The 26,255-nt window shown below is 31.6% G+C and overlaps 3 protein-coding genes and 1 non-coding gene across 5 annotated transcripts; 3 read left to right on the forward strand and 1 right to left on the reverse strand.

Annotated features, from left to right (window-relative positions):
* The first annotated feature begins 8,021 nt into the window (after window positions 1-8,021).
* On the forward strand, window positions 8,022-12,976 carry LOC125855951 (protein TIC 22, chloroplastic). 2 transcript variants are annotated; one of them, XM_049535588.1, is made up of 9 exons: window positions 8,022-8,569; window positions 8,956-9,018; window positions 10,024-10,098; window positions 10,608-10,658; window positions 10,851-10,910; window positions 11,021-11,086; window positions 11,775-11,810; window positions 12,401-12,586; window positions 12,669-12,976. In XM_049535588.1, the coding sequence occupies exons 1-8, from the start codon at window positions 8,132-8,134 to the stop codon at window positions 12,491-12,493; spliced, it is 882 nt and encodes a 293-aa protein (XP_049391545.1). In that variant the 5' UTR covers window positions 8,022-8,131; the 3' UTR covers window positions 12,494-12,586; window positions 12,669-12,976. The 2 variants fall into 2 exon arrangements, with proteins under 2 accessions (XP_049391545.1, XP_049391544.1); XM_049535587.1 differs by having other exon boundaries at window positions 8,029-8,569; window positions 12,401-12,596.
* A 2,349-nt stretch (window positions 12,977-15,325) lies between these two features.
* LOC125856881 (UDP-glucuronate:xylan alpha-glucuronosyltransferase 2) lies at window positions 15,326-19,660 on the forward strand. The gene is made up of 4 exons (XM_049536533.1): window positions 15,326-15,584; window positions 16,234-16,867; window positions 18,256-18,663; window positions 19,126-19,660. Exons 1-4 carry the CDS (start codon window positions 15,414-15,416, stop codon window positions 19,650-19,652), a joined length of 1,740 nt encoding a protein of 579 aa, XP_049392490.1. The 5' UTR covers window positions 15,326-15,413; the 3' UTR covers window positions 19,653-19,660.
* Window positions 17,409-17,481, reverse strand: TRNAR-CCU (transfer RNA arginine (anticodon CCU)). The gene has a single exon. It is a non-coding gene; the product is annotated as a tRNA-Arg (tRNA).
* Window positions 19,661-22,955: 3,295 nt separating the features above from the next.
* Window positions 22,956-26,113, forward strand: LOC125856882 (UDP-glucuronate:xylan alpha-glucuronosyltransferase 2-like). Its single transcript, XM_049536534.1, has 5 exons — window positions 22,956-23,149; window positions 23,383-23,608; window positions 24,039-24,431; window positions 24,953-25,342; window positions 25,475-26,113. The coding sequence occupies exons 1-5, from the start codon at window positions 22,985-22,987 to the stop codon at window positions 25,993-25,995; spliced, it is 1,695 nt and encodes a 564-aa protein (XP_049392491.1). The 5' UTR covers window positions 22,956-22,984; the 3' UTR covers window positions 25,996-26,113.
* Window positions 26,114-26,255: the final 142 nt, after the last annotated feature.

The raw sequence follows: 26,255 nt of genomic DNA on the forward strand, positions 1-26,255 counted from the left end.
TTGAGGCACCATTAATAGTGAACTTTATGAAAAAATATAAAATTTTGATTCAATTAAAAAAAAATTAAAATTTTCTCTACTCTTTAAATTAGGTAATAATTTAAAATTTTAAATTAAACCAGTCACATCTTCATATTATTAAATAAAGTTGTATACAAATAAAAAAAGAAGAAAGAAGTTATAGGGTCTTATATTTAAAATTGGCTTTAGACTACTAATTTTTTTGAACTGAATTCAAGTACATTACTACAGTTCCCTTCGATGAGATTAATTTCATATTTTGAAAGGTATACATAATAAACACGACTAAATACTTACTTTTCTATATAATTGACTTTGAACTCGTAATTTTTTTTAAAATAATATCTCTCCATTAAATTTAGACTAATAAGTTGTAGTCTGCAAGTAATTGAGGATCAAATAATAGAGGATTGCGGACAATTGTAATCAATTTAATGAATCCTAAATTATTTTATTATAACGAGCAAACAGAAAAAAATAAAATTATTATGAACAAATAAAAATAAAATCACAAAAAAAGAGCAAAAAACGCGAAAAAGAAAAAGAAAATTGCGAAAAAAGAATCACTCATACAGGGATTGAACTCGGGACATAATACATGAAATGTAGCGCTTCTACCACCTGAGCTAGAAGCATTCTTTTATGAAGGAGTGTCATTTTAATATATTTAGCTGTTAGTATATTTTTTTCTTCATATACATAGGTATATTCCGTAAAAAATTCCGACAAAGTTGTAACATCCCAGAAAATTTTGAACTAAGACTTGAACCATCCTTCGTTGTGAGTAGGATTTTACCGAGGAATTAAAATTTCTTAAGTTTTAAGTTCACTAGGTATAGCACCTTGAGTTCGAAAAAGAACGAAATTGGAAAAATAGCAAAAATCTGAAATTTTGCAAGTTAAGCTAAGCATGAGTTTTGGGTTGACTTCAAACGATCATAACTCCTAGCTCAGGATGATTTAGATGTGCTACAAGATACCTTAGGAAAGACCTTTGAATTATCTTTTCAACGCCGCCAAGTTTGCTAAGTTTCGAGTTCAGATGAGTGAGATATGACTTTTTGAAGTTAGGTTGTCCAGTTAAGGAAAGTTAGCCGAAAATAGTTAGGGGTATTTTGGTCTTTTCCTTACCAAATCAGATTTAATTCATTTTTAGTAAGATTTTAAGGGTATAATCCTATTAGGTTCAGTTTTATAATCCTAGTTTACGCCTAGGGTTTTAGTTGAGAGTTCAAGAAGAGAAAATAAGAGAAAAGAGGAGATGATCAAAGCGTTCGTTGAGAGTCTTGCGTTGTGTTGCGGATTTTCGCCATGGGTTTAATCCCTAAGAGGTATGTAAGCTTTCATAGTGTTGGGTTTGTTCACCCACACGCCAAACATATTATTTTCAGCGAAGTTTCATTCTCAAAAAGTTGAAGGATTTAAGTTCTTGATAGGTGTTCTTGAAGTTCTTTCTAAATCTTATTGTGTTGGGGTTTTGATGATTTCTTGAGATGAAATTTAGTAATTTGAGTGTTGTTTTGAGTATATTAGAGTGTACTTATGAAGTAATCGAATCCAAGTGATTGGGGAAGAAATCGTTCGATTCTAGGCGAGTTAGGGTGAGAAAACGAGCAAGAAAAATTCGTCGTATTTTCTGGGTTGGGGCCTGGCGTGATGCGCCAGCCAGAGCTCCCCAAACCCTCCTCTGAAGTTTAAGGGTTGGCACCCCGTGCCACCCATTGCGCCAGGGTCGCCTGCCTCATCTAGTTTGTCTTCGGTTTCTCCGTTTGAGTTCGTTTAAAGTGCACCTTCACTCCCTTTCGATTCTAAACACTCTAAACACCTAAAATCATTTCTAACATGATCATAACCTTGAATTCATAATTCAAATTCAAGGTAGAGTTGAGAGTTAAGTTTTGAGAATTCTTTCGAACATTTTAAGAAAGTCCTTTAAGTCTTTTTGAGGAGTCTTCTACAATTTCTAATAACTTGTTTCAAGACTTGAGCAAGTGAGTACGAGTGAGGAGAATGTATTCATGAGTCTAGTTTATCATTACAAGATCCTTCATATCATGAACCATAACTCTTGAATTCATAATTCACATTCAAGATAGAGTTAAGAGTAGAGTTCAAGAAATCCTTTGAGCTTAATTGTAAATCCTTTGAGATCTATAATCGATTTGAGTTAAATTTTGAGTAAGTAAGTATGAGAATGAGAAGAGTTACATACATGAGTTCCACAATGTTATGTAGACCTACGAGTCAAGTAGTTCATGTCCATAAATTCCGCATGAACTCCATAAGTTGAGTATTTATGAAAGGAGTAATATCTCATGTCGTAAGTCTTAAGTATTGATTTTCTAACCCATTTGAGATTACATTCCTAATCATGGGACTATTACATGCTACCCATGAAGTTTGAGTTGGGTTATTCATGTCCATAATTCTGCAAGAGCCCTATAAGTCGAGCAGTCTTAAAACGAGAAATATATTTGAGTCTTTGAGTTGAGTAGTTCATGCTCATAATTCTGCATGAACCCTCTGAGTTGAGCATTCTTGAAATGAGTATTATTAGTGAAATTCTTAAGTTCTAAGTATTGAGATCTATCTATGGTTATTGAAAACCTTGCATCGAGTTGTTCACGTCCATAATTCGGCATGAACTATATTTTAAGAAGTCTTTTACAAGTGTTTTAACTTTGTTTAAAGACTTAAGTTTTGAGAAAATTGAAGTTCATTTCTTCAAAAGTATATGGGGACCCAAAAGAGTTTTAAATGTTTTCACATTCAAATAAGAACGGAAAACTGAGATTTTCAAAAGAGCCTTTGAGCTAGTGTTTTAGTAAAGAGCCTTTGAGCTAGTTTTTCAGTAAAGAGCCTTTGGGCTAGTTTTCAGTTAAAGAGTAAATGCTTTCACAATAAAGCAAGAGAGGAAACTTTGATTTCCAAGAAAGCCTTTGAGCTAAGTTTTTTAGCACTAATCTCAAATCACAGAAAAGAGTATGTTTTTAAAACATAAAGTTCTAGTATATTTTGGGAGTAGTATTGAGCACCGATATGGGGGAGAGTTTAGACAACTCACAGCCCCCATAAACCATGTAGCCATCATGGGTAGAAAAGGGTCATACTTTTTAGATGAATCCTTTTCGCATAGACTGGTGGATCCACTTAGTAGTTCAGGTCCTATACCTGTGGCAAGGTATAGGATGCACTGGCAGCATAGTATCATCACAATAGCTCTTACGTGATGGTTGTCGGTTAGAGAAACTCTCACAATAGTATTTTGTATTTTTATATACATCAGATTATTTGTATTTTTTACATACATTTCAGAGTTATATGTATCTTTGCATACATACACAGTTGGCATCATGTTTTAAACAACTTTTCTTTATATTGCACTTGTTTTAAAACTGCTTTATATTGAAATGAGTTTAGTTATGTTGAGTTGAGTTGAGCCAGGTAAGTTCTTCAGATTCTTGTCAAGCTTATGTTTATGTTTTAGAATTCCTTTAACATGCTCGTACATTCCACATACTGAGCCATTTGGCCTGCATCTTCTCATAATGTAGACACATGTATTCAGGCTCATCAACAGGAGCTTCGTTGATACATCCGAGAGTTCGAGTTAGCTATGGTGAGCCTCCTTATTTCCGGAGGATTTCATTTACTTTTTAGTTTAGTCAGGATGTTGTGGATCTTGTCTCGACTTCCATCTTTATCAGTTAGAGGCTTCATAAATAGTCAGTATAGTTGAGAAGTCTGTTTTATTCATTTATTTTATTAAATGCTTTAAAGACTTAAGTGCCTATTTTATGTCGAGTGGAATTATTTATTTTATTCAGTGTTTTCTTCATGAATATTTATTCAATTTTTAAGCTTTGTATGCTTGAGTTAGTCTTCCGCTTGAAGTCAGCCAGGATGAGGGTTCGCTTGGGGACCAGCAATGGTTCTCGAGTACCGGCCACGTCCAGGGTGTAGACTCGGGTCGTGACAAAAGTCGTGTCACGTGACACATCTTAATTGTAACTAAATCCTCCCTTGGGAATATGGGAAAAGAATATAGAGTTATGGAGAGGTTTATGGAGAACTCTAGAACCCCCTAGATATTTTCAAGAATACTTTACAATTCCCTAAAACATGTAGGAGAATTCTAGAATATGGATCAAAGTGTAAATATAGAGGGACTTGTATTATAAATATTATTTACACAAAGGCCCCTAGGGAGAGGTATAAATAGAGAGCCTCTCATTTGCAAATTCATCACTCAAGTTGTAAAGCATTCTCCAAGCAATACAAAGTCTTCTTCCATAACTTTCCAAGTCTTTCTAAGTCTTTCTTGCATTCTCTAAGGGCTTAGTTGAGCTTACAGATTAGTGAGTAAGTTTTCAAGTGCCGCACAGAGCTTTAGTGAATCTAAGTCTGTGACATATGGTATATATTCGTAAGTTATTCAGAGAAAGAAATAACAGAAGCCTGTTTTCATTAGATCACACAATTTATCATAGCATTTGAACAAATTAACCTAAAAGCAACAAAAATTAACTGTTAGAATATGACAAGATAGAAAAAGAATTAAAGTGAAGGTTGGACATCTTACAATGTTAAAAAATCTTTGTACAGGCAAGGCCTCAAAGGCTTCCAATAGTCAAAGTATCATCCAATTCCAATAGTATAGGCTATCTGAGAGCGTACATATATCAACAGGTTCCCCTCTATACAAAAATTTAAATCATGATTATAAATTTTATATATATATATATATATATAGGGGAAAGTCAACGAACTAAGAGTGAGTTAATTACCTTCAACAACATTCAATATGATTTTGTCCGACTTGAACTAATGGCATCTTTCCTTGACTAAGACAGGGAATAATGTGCGCAGATCCTTCATAGAAAATACGTCGTGAAAACAAAAGGTGTAACCACATGGATCTTCCGGTCAAGGGCTTTTTCAATTGACCTTTCCACTCTGCCCAATTTAGATTCTTGTATACCTTCCAATTGCGTCAGAAATTCCTCTTTCATTGATTGTTCATTTTTGAGTAAAAGTTGAAGATGGGCTTAAATATCAGGAAACTCTTCAATGAAGAATTGTTCTCTTTAATTTCTTTATCAATATCAGGAAGCTTACGTACTTGATCCTTATTTATTTTCCCAAGAAATTGAAGTAAAGAAGATGAAAGATTTGTGTTTTTTTTTTTTGAAATATGAAACTGGTAAAGAAGATGAAAGATTTGTGTTTCTTTTATTTTTGAAATATGAAACTGGGCGCCTCTTCGTTATAACAAACCCATCACTTGTGAGATATGTGTATATATATATTAAAATCAGTGTAAAAGTATGAAATGTCAAAAAAAAAATCAATCTAATTGCGTAATTACACTTGGACAACCAAACAGTTCCTGTGTAATTACATTATGATTTATAACAAACAAACAAATCATCATTAGAGGTGTTTAAAATGTTATGTAAGGAGGTCTAGTTGATAATCCAAGCTAAGTATAAGGGTCTCACAGACTATTTCACTTATACATTGTGTATGAATACTTTATCAAAAAAGATCCAAAGAAAATTGAGAAAACTGAAAAATACGAAAAAACCTTGAGGTTGTAAAATCTGATTTTTATTGATTTGATTTGATATTTGAAAAATCTGAACCAATCTAGACTATGTACACCCTTATGTATGCAAACCTATGTACTAAGGGGTCATTTGGTTTGAAGACAAGTTATGGTACAATTAGTTGTATTAGGAGTATGAAAAACAACATGCATTGAATAATTTCAAAAAAAATAATTTGTTTGTTTACAAAAATATCCTCCATCATTTATAGTAGAAAATAGTTTGAAGGACGTCAAGGTATTTTTGTCATTTTCTTATTTTATCTCGAGATAATTAATTATGATACTATCTATTATTCCACCCTCCGAGATAACTTATCGTGATACTAATTATTACTGATCTTGCTACAATAACCAAATAATGGATAAGAAATAACTAAACGACCTCTGGTAGCTGGTTAGAGTTATGCATCGTTATCTATTAGTAATGTAGTGATTATTTATGAATTAGTCGATCCATTGTTTTATGCAGATATCAGTTATTCATGTATTAGTTAAACATAATACATATATTAGATTATTAGAATTAGTTATTTCACTTTTTATCCTGCATAAATTAATACATAAATTCCATCATAATTTATACATGTATTAGTTGTGTAGATTTTTAAATTGTCAACCAAACATCGTATTAATTTTGTACATGAATAACTTATTTTCTATGATTCTATCCACCCATTAAACATGTATAAGTTATACAAAAATTAATGAGTAACGTGTTTCTCATCCAGCTTCTAATCACTTATACATGTAATTATTTTCATTATTTGTGTCTATGTAAACAAACATAATTGACATGAGATTGAAGTGTCAGTCTAATAGTTACAACTTTAACTTGCATATAAATGCAAAGTCTTAAAACAATATGCGTACGGGAAGACGTTTTTCATGTCATTAGAAACTTTTTATGTACTATCAAACAATAATTTGGTGAACATAAAATGGAGGTTATTTGAGTTAATAAGCTTTGATTATTTTTTGTTGTTGCATCTTTGTGGTTTATACTAGGTCTTACTCCAACTAAATAACTTATGCAACACTGAAGATATGGAATTAATTGCGTCAACTTTCTAGTATACAAGTTACATGAAAATTAATTGAGAAGTCATCCTTGTGTTTGTTTACTCCAGGGAGAACGAAAAGGGTCAAATTTGCTTTTGAACTATGCAAATGAAACAAATTTGTCATTTGTTACTAGTTGAGGTCAAATATGTCCTTGCCGTTACTAAAATGGGCTAAATTTGCCCTCGTTGTTACCCCTGCTATTCTATTTTACAAGCAGGTAGTAATAAACATAGATCCTAAAGTTTGTTTTTATTTTTGGAAAAAAACACCACACTTGGCTTCAAGTTGCTTGATTGCTTTTGATGTTTGTGAACAAAACGATCAGCCAACCGAGCTGTATGTTCAAATTTGACCTCAGCTGGCAAGTAAACACTTTAGCTTTGAGTATGCACATCAAGACACCTTGACTCGTCTTCAATGTTCAGCTGACCATTCCAACTTTGTAAGTGATCATTTAGACACCTCCAAAATTCACATGTCACATCATCATCGGGTGTCCACGAGAAATAGAGGGGTTGTCAATTGAGACCAAGTTGAGGTGTCTAGATGTGTTTACTTGATAATTGAGGTCACGTTTGAGTGTGTCTATTTATATCTTATGCCGATATTCTCTATATAATATTTGTATATAATCCAGACAAACGAGGCTATTTATATAGAACAACTGTCACATATAACAAACATAAGAATTATATTTGTATGTTATAGCTATAGTTTGTATAATTGCGCTCCATAGCAAATTTTATGTTTGCTATGAAGCTTTTGATTTGTATAATTCGCTACAAACATCCAATTTTATACAAATTGTTCAGTTTTGTATAAATTTATTTATACATTGTAATTTGTATAATAAGATCTGTATTTGTATAATTAGAAGTGTATAGGACGAAAATATATGTATTTGTATTTGTATATACATTTTTTTGTCGCTTTATACAAACACAAACACATTTTATACAGAAATGTATAAAATGGCTAATGTATACCGAATCAGATGGCAAAAAAAGGGGATGTTCGCTGCGAATTACAATTAAAATAAACTATGACTATAACATTTAATTTGAATTAATAATTTGTTATTTCATACAATTTTCCCATTTATATATTGTGATGGANTACATTTTTTTGTCGCTTTATACAAACACAAACACATTTTATACAGAAATGTATAAAATGGCTAATTGTATACCGAATCAGATGGCAAAAAAAGGGGATGTTCGCTGCGAATTACAATTAAAATAAACTATGGCTATAACATTTAATTTGAATTAATAATTTGTTATTTCATACAATTTTCCCATTTATATATTGTGATGGATGGGCCTTTGGTAGATGGATTACCAATAATAATTGGACTTAATGTGAACCGAAAGCCCAAACTTGAAATACGAAAGCCTTCTTCTCCGAATTCCCTTCCCCTTTCTCTGTAAACAATCAATGGAGTCCAAACCCTCAACCGGATTCGGACCCTCCAGTAGTCCTCTACTCTCTCTCTCCACCTTCGTCCACCAGCACTGTTCCCGACTCGGTGCCGAACTCACTAACCGAATCGACGAAGCGAAACGGCTGAGTTCTAAAATCGCGGCCGATTTTATTCAGCAGCCGCTGCCGGCGGCGATAGGGAGGAGTTGTTCTTTGCCGTTGCATTCTTATCATCTATCTCTTCCGTTCGCTTCGGTGTCGCAGCGTCAAGAGAAGGTCGCTAAAAACACCGGTTTGAGCTCGGATTATGTGGCTAAGACATTAACTGGAACTTCTGTATACACGGTTAGCAATTCTAACAATGAATTCGTGCTCATTTCGGACCCGAATAGTGCGAAGTCAATCGGATTATTGTGCTTCCGTCAAGAGGACGCCGAGGCATTTCTTGCTCAGGTGAACTTCATTTTTTAAAATAAATTTATAGAATTTTTTCTCTATAGAAGAGAGTGAAGAGAGAGATGAACTCCTTTATCAAAGTAGGGAAGCAAGAAGGGAAAAAGAAATGTATAAACTAGCCCAAAAGAGAAAACTAAGTTAAAGATGATTGCTTTAAAAGAAATTATTGGGTATTTATCATTGGAACATTGCCTTCAAAGGACAAATTATTTATTATTGGAATGTATTGAACCTGAATATAGTGGAATTGATACATAAGATAGCAGATACAGAAGACCGATAATGTTGACCTTTTTAGTTTGCAATTGAAGTGTTGTTTTAGAAGTTTTGATATACAATGGAAGGCTTGTTTGTGGAGAAATAAACATGTGAAGGTTTTTCAGGTACGGTTGCGGAAGGGGGAAGTGAGAGGTGGAGCTAAGGTAGTTCCGTTGACGCTTGATCAGGTGAATTTTTTGTTTCCTTTTTCTTTGAAATTTTCTTCCAAAGATGTATCTGCTTTGGTGATTTTTTTCTTCTTTCTTTTTACAAGTTTGTACATTCATTAGAAAAGAATTGCAAACTTTAGGAGCGACATTAGATTACTCTATGGAGAAGGCCATTTTCTTGTTTAAAGGATTGAACTTTAGCGAAATTTTAGTACCATGAAACTGTCTGGTAATAGATATGGTATTAGTGATGGACAGTTTTGTCTCTAGTGCTCATCAAGATTGGTTGGTGGAAAGTCAGAAGCTACTGATGATCTACTTGTATGTATATGTTCGATCTAATGCTGTGCATATTTTGAGAACTTCTTCTTGCAAGAATGGGTATAAACTTTGATGGTTATTGAATCGTCCATTTGTTAAAGAAGTGTTGGATTCAAATACAGCAGAATGGAGATACCGATCCTAACTTGTTTAGATTGACACATAGTTGATTGATTGAATCAAAACAGAGCATGCATGCTATTTAGCATAAGCAATGGAGTCTTTTCAAAAGCACCCCTTGAGATAAGGCTCGATTAGATTACATGACCATCTCAGGTTAAGATTAATTCACTGAGCCATTTTCCTTCACCATTCCTTTTAGTGATTTCTTCTCTTTTACATCTTTAAGATAAGTTGTATGCATTATTGATGCATTTCATATCTCTTGTTCATCCATAAAAAAGGGGATCCTATCGTACTCCTTTTGAGCCTCAGACGTCTGATCTGTCCCGTTTAATATATCTTTTTCTGCTATTAAATTAAAAAGAAAAAGTTGAAGCCTAGCTTAAGAATGAAAGACATTTTTGTCTCTATTTAACAGGTCCAGTGTACATTAAGTAATCTATTGCAACTAGTTGCAGTTGTCTGTATGTGCAAGAATTTCTGTTTTTTGCTTTTCCATTTCTTCCTAAATGTGTTGGCTAGGCACTTGTCCCAGATTTTGATTGGTTACACATCTTTCTTTTTGGTATCAATTTGCAGGTTTACATGTTGAAGGTTGAAGGAATCGCATTTCGTTTTTTGCCAGATCCTGTTCAAATTAAGAATGCAATGGAGGTAGTTATCCGCATTGGTCTTCCTTAAGTTTTGGGTCTGGATCCTTGTAATTTCCACTGAATGCAGTAGAATTGCACAAGGATGCCTGTTCAATTGTGCAAGTGATAGTTATACTGTATATTCATCTATCTGTGATATTTTACTTGAAAGTACACTGGCATGTAGTTTTAACTAATGACCAGATTCCAGAGGCGGTAGAATTGCTTGCAACCCATCAATTTTGGAGGTTCACTGCTATGCCCTTATTTTTTCTTCTCTTTTCTGATAATTAAAAATTTCCAAAATGGAGGTCTTTCCAAGATTTGAATTTGGGTTACTGACATGACCTGTATGTAGGCTCTTGCTCACTAGCCTAGCAGATGAAGCATAGATTACTAATGACTTCACCTCCATTGCCACCCAACTTCTGTCTCCTCCTCCTGAAAATACCTCTTTGGCTAAACATAATATTTCAATGCATGCTTATTAAAAAGATCTGTTCATCTCAACATTGACCTTTTCTGTGACAGTTAAAAGCTTCTGATGTGAAGACTGGATTTGATGGAGTCCCTGTTTTCCAGGTACCATATAAACTTTTTTGCCAACTATATGCAAAAAAACCTCTAGCATTACATACTCAGCCTGTGTATTTTTTGAATTATGAACCTTCACTCACTGGAAAGCTTTTGCTGAATATTTTGTATATTGGGTTGTGGACTGCACTGAATATGGCTAAACTCCGCTTAATTCTGTAGCTTTTTGTTCTTGTGCAGTCAGATCTCCTAGTTGTGAAAAAGAGAAACAGACGATACTGTCCAATATACTTTCGAAAGGTATGTTGGTTTAATATCTTTAACTGTAGCTAGTCAGAAGAAACAAAAAAAACTAGACGTATCTATTTATTCGTGATGGTTTTCGTTTGATTTCCTTTTCTGGTATACAGGAGGATATAGAAAAGGAGTTATCGTCAAGGGCATCGAGAGGATCTAGTGTCTCTCAGCACATTATGGTATCACAATCACTTTTATCTTTCTGTTTGCTTTCTGATAGGGCGTGCAGATAGATTTAGGATGGTCAAACATGCTAAAAGGTGAATATAAGATGTCTATGAGAACTTACTTTATTTATAAGTGTCTTGGAGTAAATTTCATTGGCAGTGATCTCTCTTTCATCAAGTCTAACATTGTCCGAGTGCGGAGAGGATTTTAAAATTTGAATTTACGTGCAACAGGTTTCACTTGGAGAGTCTAACATAGTAAATTTTGCATGTAATGGAGAGGATTAATGGTTGAAAGTTATTGCTTGAAAAATATAGCTATGTCTCCCTAGTTAATTATCATGTTAATGCAAAATCACTTACTTCAATTACAAGAAGGAAACGGAGTTAAGAACCCTGAAAGAGGTTTGATGAATGCTAAGGACATTAATGCTTTGCTGTTTAAAACCTTTTGTATGTAAAAAATCACCTTGCCGATCCTCTTACTGGCCATATCTTTTTGGTAAGTTATCGAAAGAATAGTGTTTCTTTTCCTTTCTAAAGATTCCTTTCGGACTATCATAGGGGCTTGTCCATGAAAGGACAAGGTTTACTGGCTTTTCTGTATTCGTCGAGATTTTTTGTCATCTGGCCTGTCATTGTAACAAGACACTATAGCAGCTAATGTTAACTTGCTAGTATTCTTTTTCCTTATCAACAGGTAGGGACTTTGGAAGATGTCCTGAAAAAAATGGAGGTAGGTGCTTCCTGCTTGGACATTTTATATGTTAATTTCAGAAGTTCAATTATACTTCGAATTCTTAGTTTCATGCATCAATAAATCTGTTATCGCACTACATGTTGTAAAGATGAATCAATTACATCTTGGTCTGAAACTTGTTGAGGGACTGATACCATAAGTACTCATTTCAGAGAAATTAACATAATGAGTAAACCATAAGCCAATGAAATTAAGGCTAATCTACCAGCTTTTACCCACTACCCTTTTTTCCAAAGGGATGAGGAAAATACTAAAAACTTACAGCAGCAGTTTATACTGTCAAAAGATAACGTCCATTGTTAAATGGTTCCTTGCTGGAAAATTGATAGGAGGAAGTGAAATTGAAACACGCAAGTGCAGAAATGAAAATTTAAAAGCTATGTAGCTTATTGCCAAATTTGAATTTCAAACAGCATAGAAGAAATATTTTCTGGGAAAACGTCTTAAAGCTTTTCTATTCTATGCTTTGTTTAAGCAAATGTAACAATATTCCAACATGGACCCCCCTCCTATTTTTTTTCTCCTCTCGGTTACTTCTCTCAACCTCTCCGTGTTTCCGGTGGCAGATAAGTCAGAAAAATTCTGGCTGGGAGGACCTTATCTTTATTCCTCCCGGTAAAAGCCATTCACAGCACATTCAAGATGTTACAAAAGCATGAATTTCTTTGCAAGCAGCTCCTGTTTGAAACAAATCAAAATAGAGGCAGGTTCACATTCTCCTCTGCATTTGGTCGACCCGAATAATCCAAATAGTTAAGCTCCGTATGCTTTCTACCTCTGACTTGTTTTATTAGTAATTTCTAGAAGCTTTTACTAATTTCTTGATATGTTCAGGTACTGCTGGATTAGCTTAAAGAAGATACATAAATGATCAAGTTTTTGCTTGAATATTTAATGGAGGGAACAACTAACATGTTATACATTAAAAGTCAATGAGTTGGTAACTAGAGGCACAATTTACTTGGTGTCATCTGTACGTACATTGCACAATTTGAATTGTTGAATTATGTTTTGACTCTTAGCAATATTCTATATTGATGGGGTAAATTATCCCAGGATGCTTTGCACACTCTCACCTCCCATTTTATTTGAGAGTGAAAGAAACGATAACAAGTTGTGGTACCCTCAGTTTGCGACGAAAATTGTTAAAGTTGTGTGGTGCTCTTCTGGTACACATGTTCTTAAATTTTGGTGCGTTGCTTTATGTCATCCAGTGTTATTGGTCTTGACTTGTGAGTCATGCACCAGTAGACGATATCACTGAGCACGCTGATTGGTAATTTGCACCAACTAACTGCTGAGGCTGTTGATATAATATAATTGGAAACTTAATAAAGGTCTCTTCTGGATATGTAGTGATAATGTAATGAACAATTCAATGAATGTGCCGCAGTGCCGGCCTTCTTTGAATAGTTCATTTGAAGGTTATTTTTAGACAATTGGACTTTCTTGATTTTTTCTTTTCATTTTTGGTCAGTCTTTTTTACCTTTACATTTTTCTCTGGAAAAAAGTTTTTGTGATAATAATGTTGCCAGAAGCCTTTTGAAATGGAAAAATATGTGATGCAGTCAAAATGTCATGCACCTTTTTAGTTTTGCCAAAATAACTTAGAAGCCTACTTTTTTTATACTAAAAGCTTACCTAGACTATGTACCTAAAGAAAAAAGAGAAATTTTGACTCATCTGCAACAGTGTACCTTCTATTAACATAGTTTAATATGTTGTTAACAAAGTAGTTTTGATCATTTCCTCTCTCACTAACAAAAAAAAGGAAAAGGAAGATGATAGATACCAAGGGTGCCCTGTTATGCAATACTCTGTTCATCTCAAATTACCAATCATGTTTTGTTACTACACTCATTTTTGTTAGAAGATATGATCTTTCTTCATTAAATATTCTATATTGATGTGTTTGTAGTCTTCAAGAACAATTACTATTAAAGACAGAATGAAAACAAATTATTAATTTTGTCTTAAACTTATAAAATGACAAATAATTTGAGATAATCACGACGGTGGAGTAATGTTCATGTAAATTATTGAAAGGGTTGACATTGAGTGTACAACAATGATTTTCTACCCTAATATCAACATGGGAATCTATTGTTTTGGTAAAGAGTGGTTATCTCACCTAAAGCCTATTAAAATGATCATTTGTTAAAGATAATCATTGCTTGTTTATTTATTTAATTTATTTATTTATTCTGTTCTATATAGCAATATAATAAATTATATTAGTTCTAAAAATGTGTAGAAAATCAAGTATTGGTGCGACCTTGCAATTTTGTAACAGCTAAAAGTGACATTTGTTTGTTCATAAGACATTGACAGCCCAACTATACAAGTTGTTGGCCTTAAGCTATTAGCTGCCCTTCCAAATATTTCAAAATTGTGAATTTTAACATTTCCTTAATTATTTTGTCTTCACTATTTTATTTTATTTTAATAACTCTTACTCCAAATGGCAAGACACTCTGCTTATAAGCTAATACATAATTTAACTCATTTGTTCTGATAATTAGAGGCGGATCATGAATTTTAAACTTTATAAGTTCGACCTTTAATATTCATAGTATTTACCTGTTATGATTTTAAGTTTATATCTACTATTTGTTATAATTTTATAAAATTTATACTTCGCTTTGGAAGTACTGGGTTCCAATGAACCTGGTATAACAAGGGTGGATCTAGCCTTGACGATAATATTTAAAATATATATATATATATAAAACATCATATTCAGAAGTGGATCATTGATTAAGTTGTATGGGTTTTAACTTAAAAAGTTCTAAGCATTGAACTTGTTATATTATTAAAATTATGGATCCATATTTACTATTATAGTGATTTAAAAGAATTTTTATATATAAATTCATGTTTCACATCAAAAATATTGAATTCAGATGCATGCCGACCACCATACCATAAGTCTACAACAGCTTATGGTAGTATTTTAATTGTTTATGGTAATAATTATATCTTATTTGTATGCTAATAAACTCACTTTAATTAGTAATTAAGTGATAATAACATATTATATCAGCATTTTATTAGTATATAAAAGTTAAACTCGACGGCAGAAAAAGGCCATTTGCCCTTCCCTTAAAGAAAAACAATTTGACTCAACAGCCATTATCAACTTTGTATCTTGACAATAAAGGATGGGTATTTTAGGAAATAAAACAATATAATATCTTTTTTCTCAAAAATAAATAATACTAACAACACATATAAAACATATGGCAAACAATTTAAATCTCCTTCCCTTATATATATTGATCTCCAAGTTAAGAAAATGAAATCTTAAAAAGACAAGTAAACAACACTTGGAGCTTTCTTAGTAGTTCTAATTACTTATTCCTTAATCTTTTCATAATTAGGCCTCTTCTCTGTCTCTCTAACAACTATTGCCAAATCCCTTTTAAATATATGTTAATCACTCAATTTTAAATTAATCCACTATCTTACTTGCTCACACAAATATTATATTAAGGTTGGAGAGAGTGAAAGTTCACATTTTATATAGCACAAAGAAGTAGCACTCTCCTTTCTATACACAACATACCAAAAAAAGAAAAATGATTATGAAGTCCCTTCCTTCTAAAGCATTGATCATCAAAATCAACTTGGTTTTTTTGGCTTGTTTCTTGATTGGTTATGCTGCTATTCTTCTAAAGCCATCAACTTATGTTTATCATGAATATGCAACATCTCTTGTTAGATGTTCATTGAGAGAATGTCATCATAAGGTAAGGTGAGCTTTAATTTTTTGTTTCTTAATTTGTAGGGGGGAAATGTCTAATAATTTTACGCTTCGTTATACTTTGGAGCTATTCATATTCTTGGTATTAGCAAATCGTCTTATATTTGCTCAACTTTTTTAATGGATAAAGTACGGCTGGACTTCTGGTAAAGACGAGCAAATATGAAACGATTTGTTGATGTTAAAGGTATGAATGAACTCAAAGCATAGCAGAGGGTGAAATTAGGATATTTTCGAAGAATAAGGTGAGTTTTTTTTTGATAGTAAAAAGTTCCAATTTACTTTTTATTATTCGAAATATCTTAATTTTACCCTTCGTATTACTTTAGGGCTATTCATGCATTTGCCATTAGCAAATCGTATTGTATTTGCTCTTGATTTTAACAGACAAGTCCATACTAGATCATTCTCAAAAGTCAAGAGCAAGTACGAGACAATTTGCTAACAACAAGGCTACGAATAACCTTAAAGTATAATGAAGGGTAAAATTAAGATATTTCGTATAATATAATACAATGCAGACCATTGTCCATTCTTTTTATTCAAATTCAAGAAAGTTATAACTCAAGATATATTCATCAGTTTGAATAAAAAAAAAACATTGAACTATTTTTTTTTCTTCTTGTTTTGAATAGGGAGAAGGAGGGATAAAGATGAAAGCAGTATTAGAAGAAAAAATGGTTATGAATGAAGCAAAAACAGAGGAAAAGCTAGTACTAAAGCGCGAAAAGCCGAGTTTTTTAAATAAAATGGGGAGAGGAATGAAGATAGGAATGGTAAATATGGAAGGTGAAGATGTTAGTGAATGGAAAATCTATGGCCAAATAACAAGCATTAAATTCGAGAAAGTCTCGAATTTATTTGAATGGAAAGACATATTTCCAGAATGGATAGATGAAGAAGAAGAAATGGATGGACCAATGTGTCCTGAAATACCAATGCCAAATTTTAACAACTATAGAGATAATATGGACATGTTAGTTGTTAAATTGCCATGTAAATATCCACAAGAAGGATGGGGAAGAGATGTTTATAGGTTACAAGTGAATCTTGTGGCTGCAAATTTGGCTGTGAAAAGAGGAATTGGAAAGAAAATGAAATTGATTTTTTTGAGTAAGTGTAGACCTATGGTGGAAATGTTTAGATGTGAGGAGTTGAAGAAAAAAGAAGGTGATTGGTGGTATTATGAGTCAAATATGGATAAATTGGCTCAAAAAGTTTCATTGCCAATTGGTTCTTGTATGTTGGCTTTGCCTCTATGGGGAAAAGGTATGTTACACTTTCAAACTTGTACTTGTTGCTATTTTATTTTATTTTTATATTACAAAGTTGACTATAAGTTGGCAAAATAATGAAACTGCTATAACATGTTAAATTACAGTAATAAACATAAAAAATGTTAATGATCATTCTTAAGAAGTATTGGAATGTGTTGATTCCGAACATTGTTCACAATGATCATAGTATCGGAATGTGTTAATTCCTAGCATGTTGAATTACATTGATCGTAAAAAAAAGGTCATAGTAAGTTAGTGTGTGAGACATATCTTAAGTTGTATCAGAATGGAATGTGTTAATTCCTAACATGTTAAATTTATACATTGATCATAAAAACTATCATGTTAGGTTAGCCTTAAGTAGTATCGGAATGGAACGTGTTAATTCTTAACATGTTAAATTACCTTGATCATTGCCTTAAGTAGTATCGGAATGGAATGTGTTAATATCTAACATGTTAAATTACCTTGATCATAAAAAATGACACGGTTAGTGTGTGAGACGTATCGAAATAATTCAAAAAAAAATGAGACGCGCCAGGTAGGGGTCGAACCTACGACTTTCTGCTTAGGAAACAGACGCTCTATCCACTGAGCTACAGGCGCTTCTATGGGATAAAGTAGCAACAAATATTATTTTACTAGTTTCTTGAAATAGTAAAAAAATAAATCTTTTTGAATAATTTCTCTACACCTAATTATAATGATTTTCTCAAACGTTTTGGTTACCTCTACTTGTAATAATAAGTATTTGAGACTTTTGAGTTATATACCTATTAGTGTTACAAATTTGTATACAGTCGAATAATTTTTTTTTCTTTGTTGCAGTGATAACTTATTCTATTTTCATGATTAAAAATTACATGTTTAAATTTTTTTTAATCTATAAATATTTTTCGAGTAATATGACAGCGTAAAATATCCTTTTACAATAACGAACGGTGTGTATAACGTTTATTGGTGAGAAGTTTGATTTTAAGTGGTTGGTGCCAAAAGGAGGTTGAAAAAGCATTATCCAAATAGTCAGTAAAATGTTTGGTAGATTTTGAGAAATTAAATGTCTACTTGCATATACAAAATATATAGGCTAAGGCGTGTCATGAAAATTATAATACACAAAAATGATACAAACATTATTATTTTTTCTTCATAGGAAGTCTATGTTCAACTAATCAAGAAGCTTATAATAATACAAATTAATTGAACATAAGGTGGAAACTCAAATATTTATTAGTGCACATGCTAAGACCCTTCAATTAATTACTTCACTAATATAACCTCCAATTTTATGTTCATTGTTACCAATAACAAAACTATAGAATTTAGATCAAATTTACTGAATTCTGTCGAACTCACATTATAAACATATTTTGATTACAGAAATCAATGAAGTGTATGATATTTCGAAAATAGAAAGCAGCATAAAAGTTCCAACAAGAGAAGCTTATGCCACGGTTCTTCATTCATCAGAAACATATGTTTGTGGTGCAATAACACTAGCTCAGAGTCTTCTTCGAACTGGAACCAAACGGGACCTAATTCTTCTTCTGGATAACAGTATTTCTGAATCTAAACGCGACGCGCTTATAAAAGCAGGGTGGAAACTACGGTTCATAAAGAGAATAAGAAACCCTAGAGCTGAGAAAAATACGTATAATGAGTATAATTACAGCAAGTTCAGGTTATGGCAGCTTACGGATTATGATAAAATCATTTTCATTGATGCTGATATTATCGTTCTTCGTAACATTGACCTCCTTTTCCATTTTCCTCAGATGACCGCTACAGGTAATACCAGTTGTTTCAATTTATACGTCTTACTTTCTTTGTTTACTAGCCTTTTTTGAAAAGAAAGCGGGTGTGCATGGATGCATGGTTGGGCCCGGAGATGGGGAGGAGGGGGTTGGGGGCGGGAAACGTTACTTATAGAACTTGTTATCTCTATTTCCACCAGCAAAGTCATTTTCTTAAAAATAAAAATAAAATCAAAATTTAACCTACTAAATATTGAAAAATCGAAACACTTTTTGAAAAATATTTACTCCATATATATACAAAATACACACGTTTAATGACACTTCTTTATATAAATGTTATGGCATAGTATAAAATCACAAGTTTCAAGACCATATATATATATGATCCAAAGATTTTCTTTGCATTCTTAAAAATTCGTGTACAATCGAATTAAGACACTAAGAATGAAAAAACAAAGTTTAAATATTAAAATTTTGAATTTGTCATGTGCAGGTAACGATGCATCAATCTTCAATTCCGGAATAATGGTGATCGAGCCATCAAATTGCACCTTCAAAATGTTCATGAAACGTACAAAAGAGATCATTTCATATAATGGAGGTGACCAAGGTTTCCTTAATGAAGTATTTGTATGGTGGCATAGGTTGCCTAGAAGGGTTAATTTCTTAAAGAACTTTTGGTCAAATAATTCGAATGAGGTCAGCGTTAAGAATCAATTATTCGGGGCAGATCCTCCAAAAGTATACTCTATACATTATCTCGGGTTAAAGCCATGGGTATGTTACAGGGACTATGATTGTAACTGGGACATAGGTGATCAACGTGTTTATGCTAGCGATATCGCGCATGAGACATGGTGGAAATTACATGACTCAATGGATGAGAGTTTACAAAAATTTTGTGGATTGACAGAGCAAAGGAAAATTGAATTAGAATGGGATAGAAAATTGGCTGGAAAAATTGGATTTGAAGATGAACATTGGAGGATTAATGTTACTGATCCTAGAAAATTTTCTTGAATTTTTTTTTAAAAAAATTATTATCAATGTTTTCTTTTTTCATTTAATATGTATGCTACTATATATAGTAGTACTTTTGCACAGAGTACTTATGAGTTATGAACATGGCCTTCATGCACTATTTATTCATGTGTATATAGAGGATGCTTGTTCTTAATTTTTGGAACATGAAAAATGTTTAGCTATTCTACCTCCTCTTTTTTTTAAAATTATTATTGTCGTTATAAAAAACATTTTTTCGTATGTTTATTTATTCAGTATAGTGAAACAAGTGATATTTCGAGTATTCAAATAATACTTACGAACAAATTTAAGAGGATGTCATGTTTTTATGCCTAATATATAACAGCAGCCTTTAAGGACTCGATCAAGTTATCAAAATATATTTTTTCTAACTTATACATCAGTCCATTTTTTATAATATATGATTTTCAAAATTTTAAGAATATTTTAATTTCATTTAACTCTTCAATTTGTCTATTTGATGTATTTTTTTTCCCTATTAAATTTTTTGTTCAATTAAATGTCCATCATATAAAATGAGACCAGTCGTATTTAGAATAATTAAGTTCCGTTTTAATTAGGATAGGACTATTAAAATGTTGTATAAGGTAGACTACAAATTAAATTAAGCTTAATTAGTCAACTATAGTACTTAACGATTTCAATAAACAAATCAAATATTTTATTTAAAATATGTAAGATAGATAAGTGTTTTTTTTTTCTTAAAAGAAAACATGAATTTGGTAGAGCATGGATTGTTGTATTAATTTAATGATTACTAGTATATAACCAACGCAGTGATTGATATACTTCAAAGTTCAACAAACAAATCTATAGTCTTCTTTTATACGCAGGTAGCCTTTTATACGACAGTCTTCTTTATAATAATATTATACTTTTTATAATATACTTCGTGATAATATTTTAAGAAAATATTTAGATAAATAATATTGTTATAAAAAGATTTGACTGTATATTAATTTTTAATGTTGGAAGAATTGTTGAGTAGAAGAAAAGGTAAAATAGCTAAATGATTAATTGCGGTGAAGGCCAAGAATTAGCATATGTGATAATGATAGATCAGTTGAAAAAAACAAAAAGAGTATTAGTTGAGCAAACTAATTAATTTTTAGGTGCACCTAACAGCTGAAAAAATTGTTTTAATACATTATAATTGAGGTAACACAATATATTTATATTTTGTATGAGCAAATATTAACAAAAACTTTATAAGAAGCTTCCAAGAGTACAAATCTGAGATGTATTGTCGGCTATATATTTAATAAATTCATAAAAAGAGAACCTTCTGCATGTTCAATATTTTTGGTATAATTTTTTAATGTTGAATTCATAAACATTATAAACAATTTTGAAATTTTTATTTGTCACTACTTTTACCCACTTAATAGTACAGGCCATGTTATATGAGGCTCATATAACCGACCTCCATTAAAAAAATAATCATAAAAATCCAACTTCAGACGTCGATCTTTGAATTAAAATTAATTTTTTCATTTTCATTAGAGGAAAAAGGTATATATGATTCATTTGTATAAAAAATCATTTGTATATATGAATCACTTTTATAATGAGGAGTATATTAGCTCTAAATGACAAAATTGAGAAATATATCAGATCCTTTTAACAAAAACAATTTTAGATACTATTAGTTTTTTAAAAAAGAAATGATAACAAGAAGCGATCTCCGGAGATTGCTTTTATTCGAAAATGATTCAAAAACATATGTTTTCAAATGATTTGATAAAAAAAAAAATTATTAAAAAACATCAACTTTTTTTAAAAAGAATTATTTTTGATAGTTTGACCAAATATGAGCCAATGGGCCAATTCCAAAATCAGAACTTTAACAAGTGCAATGGGCCTAAAGAACCCACTAGAACAATCGAATGGAGCCCTATAATTAAATGGGCCGAAGAGAGACCAAACAGAGTATGAGTACATGGATTTTGATTTTGGATTTTGGTTTCATTATTTTAGGAAAAATTACTTAAATACACAACACTTCTTTATCTATTCTGAATATTTCCCTACTCTTTTACTAAAATATAAAAATCCCTTATTTTCCCCCAATTCAACTTAACCGGATACTTTATTAGTTTAAGTATCCGTCCGTTATTAATTAAAGTATCAGCGCTGCTATATTATGCATCCGCCAGTTAATTAAGTATCAGCGCTGCTATATTATGCATCCGCCAGTTAATTAAGTATCTGTGTTGCTATATTATAAATCCGCCCGTTAATTAAGTATCCGTGCTGCTAACAACTTAATAATTTAAGTATCCGCCCGTTATTAATTAAAGTATCCGCGCTGCTATATTAAGTATTCACACTGCTATATTATGTATCCGAAAAACATTAAAAAAAGGGATTTTTAGTAATTAATGAAAGAGTAGGGAAAGGAAGTAATTTATTTCTTATACTATATCATTTGCCTAATTTTTACTTCATTTTATATGACGATTTTTATTTGACACAAGGTTGACTATCAATATTCAGTAAATATTATTTAGATATTTGAACTATAGTCTATTTGAATAGAATATTTAAATATATAGCAAAATATTTCTTATTATATATTTTATGATGTATACAAATACTCAATCAGAATAGATTATTATTTAAGTGTCTCGATAAAATTTACCTAAGTCGATATATTCTTTTTTTTTTAAAAAAATAATGGTGATGCGTGCTGCATAGCATGGATCGCAGCTTCAATGTCGGATCTGTCATAGGCTTACGAGCTCAGCACGTGGCATTTATAATTAAAAAAATATTACTCCCTTCGTCCACTTTTATTTGTTATATTGTGTTTTTCGAAAGTCAATTTGACTAATTTTCAAAGTTAAATTAAATTACGTTAATTCGATATTTTAAACAAAAAAAAATTAGATATTCAATAACTATATGAAAAGTAATATAAATTCCAATTTTTTGCATATCAATATGATGAAAAGATACATAGTAAAATGTTAGTCAATATTTTTATAATTTGACTATAAAAAAAAACTATGACTATTAAAAGTGGACGGAGATAGTATAGTACAACTTTTTTTGTATTTTTTTATAATGTTTACAACATAAAATACAACTAATAAAACCACTCAACGTTTACGGCAAACAATAATTAAAGCTCCATACCCTTATTTGTTGCCAGCAAATCCCTATTAAACATAAATTAATCACCTACATTAATTATTCATGTCTCCACTTACTATTATTATTTAAATATAATTACATTCTTTACACTATCAAATGAATTCTTAATTTAACTAGCTAGCATTTTTGTTTGTGGAAAATTAAAGTTGATTATGAAGTCTTTTCCCTCAAAGGCTTTGATAATTAAAATCAACTTAGTTTTCTTGGTTTGTTTCTTAATTGCTTATGCTGCCCTTCTTCACTGGCAATTATCTTCTCTTTATCATGAATATTCAAAATCTACTATTAGATGCACATCGTGTGAATGTCATCACAAGGTAAGTTCGATCGGATTTACTGTTTATTTTTTCTTGTAAATTATATACTGATTATACGCAGTTATATCATATATGCATGTTATACATGAATTATATCTATATTATAGATATGCTGATTATTATTAATTTAATAAGTTGAATGACCAGCTATTTAGATAGTAAAACAAGTAGTCATGTCTTTTTGAAAAGAGAAAAAATCTAGCTCTAAATTATTTTTTTCTTGTATTGAGTAGGTGGAAGAAGAACCAATATTGGTGAATGGAACAAATGCAATATTGAAGAAAATGATGAGACATAAGAAGCCAAGTTTTATGAAAGAAATAATGGGGAGAGGAATGAAGATAGGAATGGTGAATATGGAAGATGAAGATGTTAGTGAATGGAGAGTCCATGGCCAAATAATTAAAGTACAATTCCAGAAGGTCTCAGAATTGTTGGAATGGGATGATTTGTTTCCAGGTAAAGTATGTGACAAATGAACAGATCGAGTCAAATTTAAACAGGTCAAATCAATAAACAAGCATCCGATGACGGGTCATACTTCAACCTACCCAATGTGACCTAACCTCTCTTCCTCTTCTCTTTTGTTTTTTGGTTAAAAAGAAGAAAGTGAAAACTAATTTACTTTCTTAAATTATTAGCTTAATTAATTTTTTTTCAAAAATACATAATTCTTGATCTTTAATTTTGTTTTTGAACGACGTTACATCTTGACCTGTTGAATTACACTATTTGACCCGTTTTGGCCCAATAATCTAACAGTCCATTTTGATTTCAACCTATTGAGTCTAGTCAAGTTAACAAATAAGTCTCAACCTCACTCTTTCAAACTTGAACAGGTTAAACGAGTTACTAAAAGATGAATTGATTTTACCGTTTTTATTTCCAGGACAGATAGATGAAGAATTAGAAGAGATGGATAGAAGACAAACATGTCCAGAAATACCAATGCCACATTTCTATGGTTATAATAACATGGACATAATAGTAGTGAAATTACCATGCAATTATCCACAAGAAGGATGGAAAAGGGATGTTTTTAGGCTACAAGTACATCTTGTGGCTGCAAATTTGGCTGTCAATAGAAAAAAGGGTAAGAATGGGAAGATGAAATTGATTTTCTTGAGTAAATGTATTCCAATGATGGAGATATTCAGATGTAAAGAATTAAAGAAAAGGGAAGGAGATTGGTGGTATTATGAGCCAAATATGGCTAAGTTGGCACAAAAAATTTCATTGCCAATTGGTTCTTGCAAGTTGGCTTTGACTCTAAGGGAAAAAGGTATGTTATGTATAGCACTTTCAAGTGATATATGGTACTCAATCAATTCTTATTTATATGTCGTCTTTATTAAAAATAAATATTTATTTCACAAAATCAATGCATAAATTACACTATTCTTCTTATTTTACCCTTTGAAAGTTGTTAGTCTTGCAAATATACATTTGCCCAACATAGAAAAACTAAGTAATCTATGTTCATTGGTCAAATTAGTTAATCAAATTAAATAAATTCATGTTCATTTATTGAAAATTTGACTTTAACATAATACTAACTATGGATACAATGATAAACTTACCTAATTTTTCTTAAGAGTCTGAAATCTAAAATGATGACAACTAAATAGGAACGGAGTGAATATCTTGCTTACATCATGCCTTCTATCTTCTTATTTTGCTTGTTTAATTCGATTTTGTTGTAAGATGCTTCACATCGAACTACAAAAGAAGGAAATAAAAAAAAATGAAAACACACCCAAATGTTTGACAATCAATAACATTTACTCTGAAATATCATTCCAGGAATGAAAAAGGTGTATGACATCTCTAACATACAAAGCAGAGAAGCCTACGCCACGGTTCTTCATTCCTCAGGAAAATACGTTTGTGGTGCAATAACACTAGCTCAGAGTCTTCTTCGAACTGGAACCAGACGGGACCTTGTTCTTCTTTTGGATGACACTATCCCCAAACCCAAACGCGACGCGCTCGTAAAAGCAGGGTGGAAACTTCGATTGATAGAGAGGATAAGAAATGCTAGAGCTGATAAAAACTCGTACAATAAGTACAATTACAGCAAGTTCAGGTTATGGCAACTTACTGACTATGAAAAAGTTGTTTTTATTGATGCAGACATCATTGTTCTACGTAACATCGACATTCTTTTCCAATTTCCTCAATTGTCAGCCACAGGTAATTTAATTTACTAGAGATATATTTTATGCGTCTTAATTTGACTTAATATTTGTATGCTCTTATAAGGGGTGTTACTAAATTTGCATATATACTAATTTTAATATTTGTATGCTCTACTATTATTTACAGGTAATGATGGATCAATATTTAATTCTGGAGTAATGGTAATTGAGCCATCAAATTGCACATTCAACATGTTAATGCAACATACAAAAGACATTATTTCATATAATGGAGGTGACCAAGGTTTCCTTAATGAAATATTTGTATGGTGGCATAGGTTACCAAGACGAGTTAACTTTTTTAAGAATTTCGAAAATTTGAACGAGGTCAGTGCTAAGAACCAACTATTTGAAGCAGATCCTCCGCAACTCTATGCAGTACATTATCTCGGATTAAAGCCTTGGGTGTGTTACAGAGACTATGATTGTAATTGGGACGTTGGTTATTTACGCATTTATGCTAGCGATATCGCACATAGGACATGGTGGAAAATTCATGATACTATGGATGAGAATTTGCAAAAATTTTGTGGATTGTCAAAGCAGAGAAAAATTGAATTATATTTTAGTAGAAAGGAGGCAGAAGAAATGGGATTAAAAGACGAACATTGGAGGATTAATGTTACTGATCCTAGAAGATTAGCTTAACTTTTTTATTAGGTTCTTTAACTATAATATTGTAATTCCCATTTTATTTTTTATTTGTTTTTTATTTCCTTCAAACATTGTCACCCATAATATATACTAGTAATTTTGCACAGAGAAAATTATGGGTGACCTTATTGACATAATTTTTCAATTCATATTTGTTCGACTTAATTTTTTAAATGGTTATTCAATTTACATTTTTGTAGTAAAATAAATAAATTAATACTTGTCGCTTAAAAACATCATCAAATTTTATAGTC

Source organism: Solanum stenotomum, chromosome 2 (genome assembly GCF_019186545.1).
Source record: "Solanum stenotomum isolate F172 chromosome 2, ASM1918654v1, whole genome shotgun sequence".
Lineage (NCBI taxonomy): Eukaryota > Viridiplantae > Streptophyta > Magnoliopsida > Solanales > Solanaceae > Solanum > Solanum stenotomum.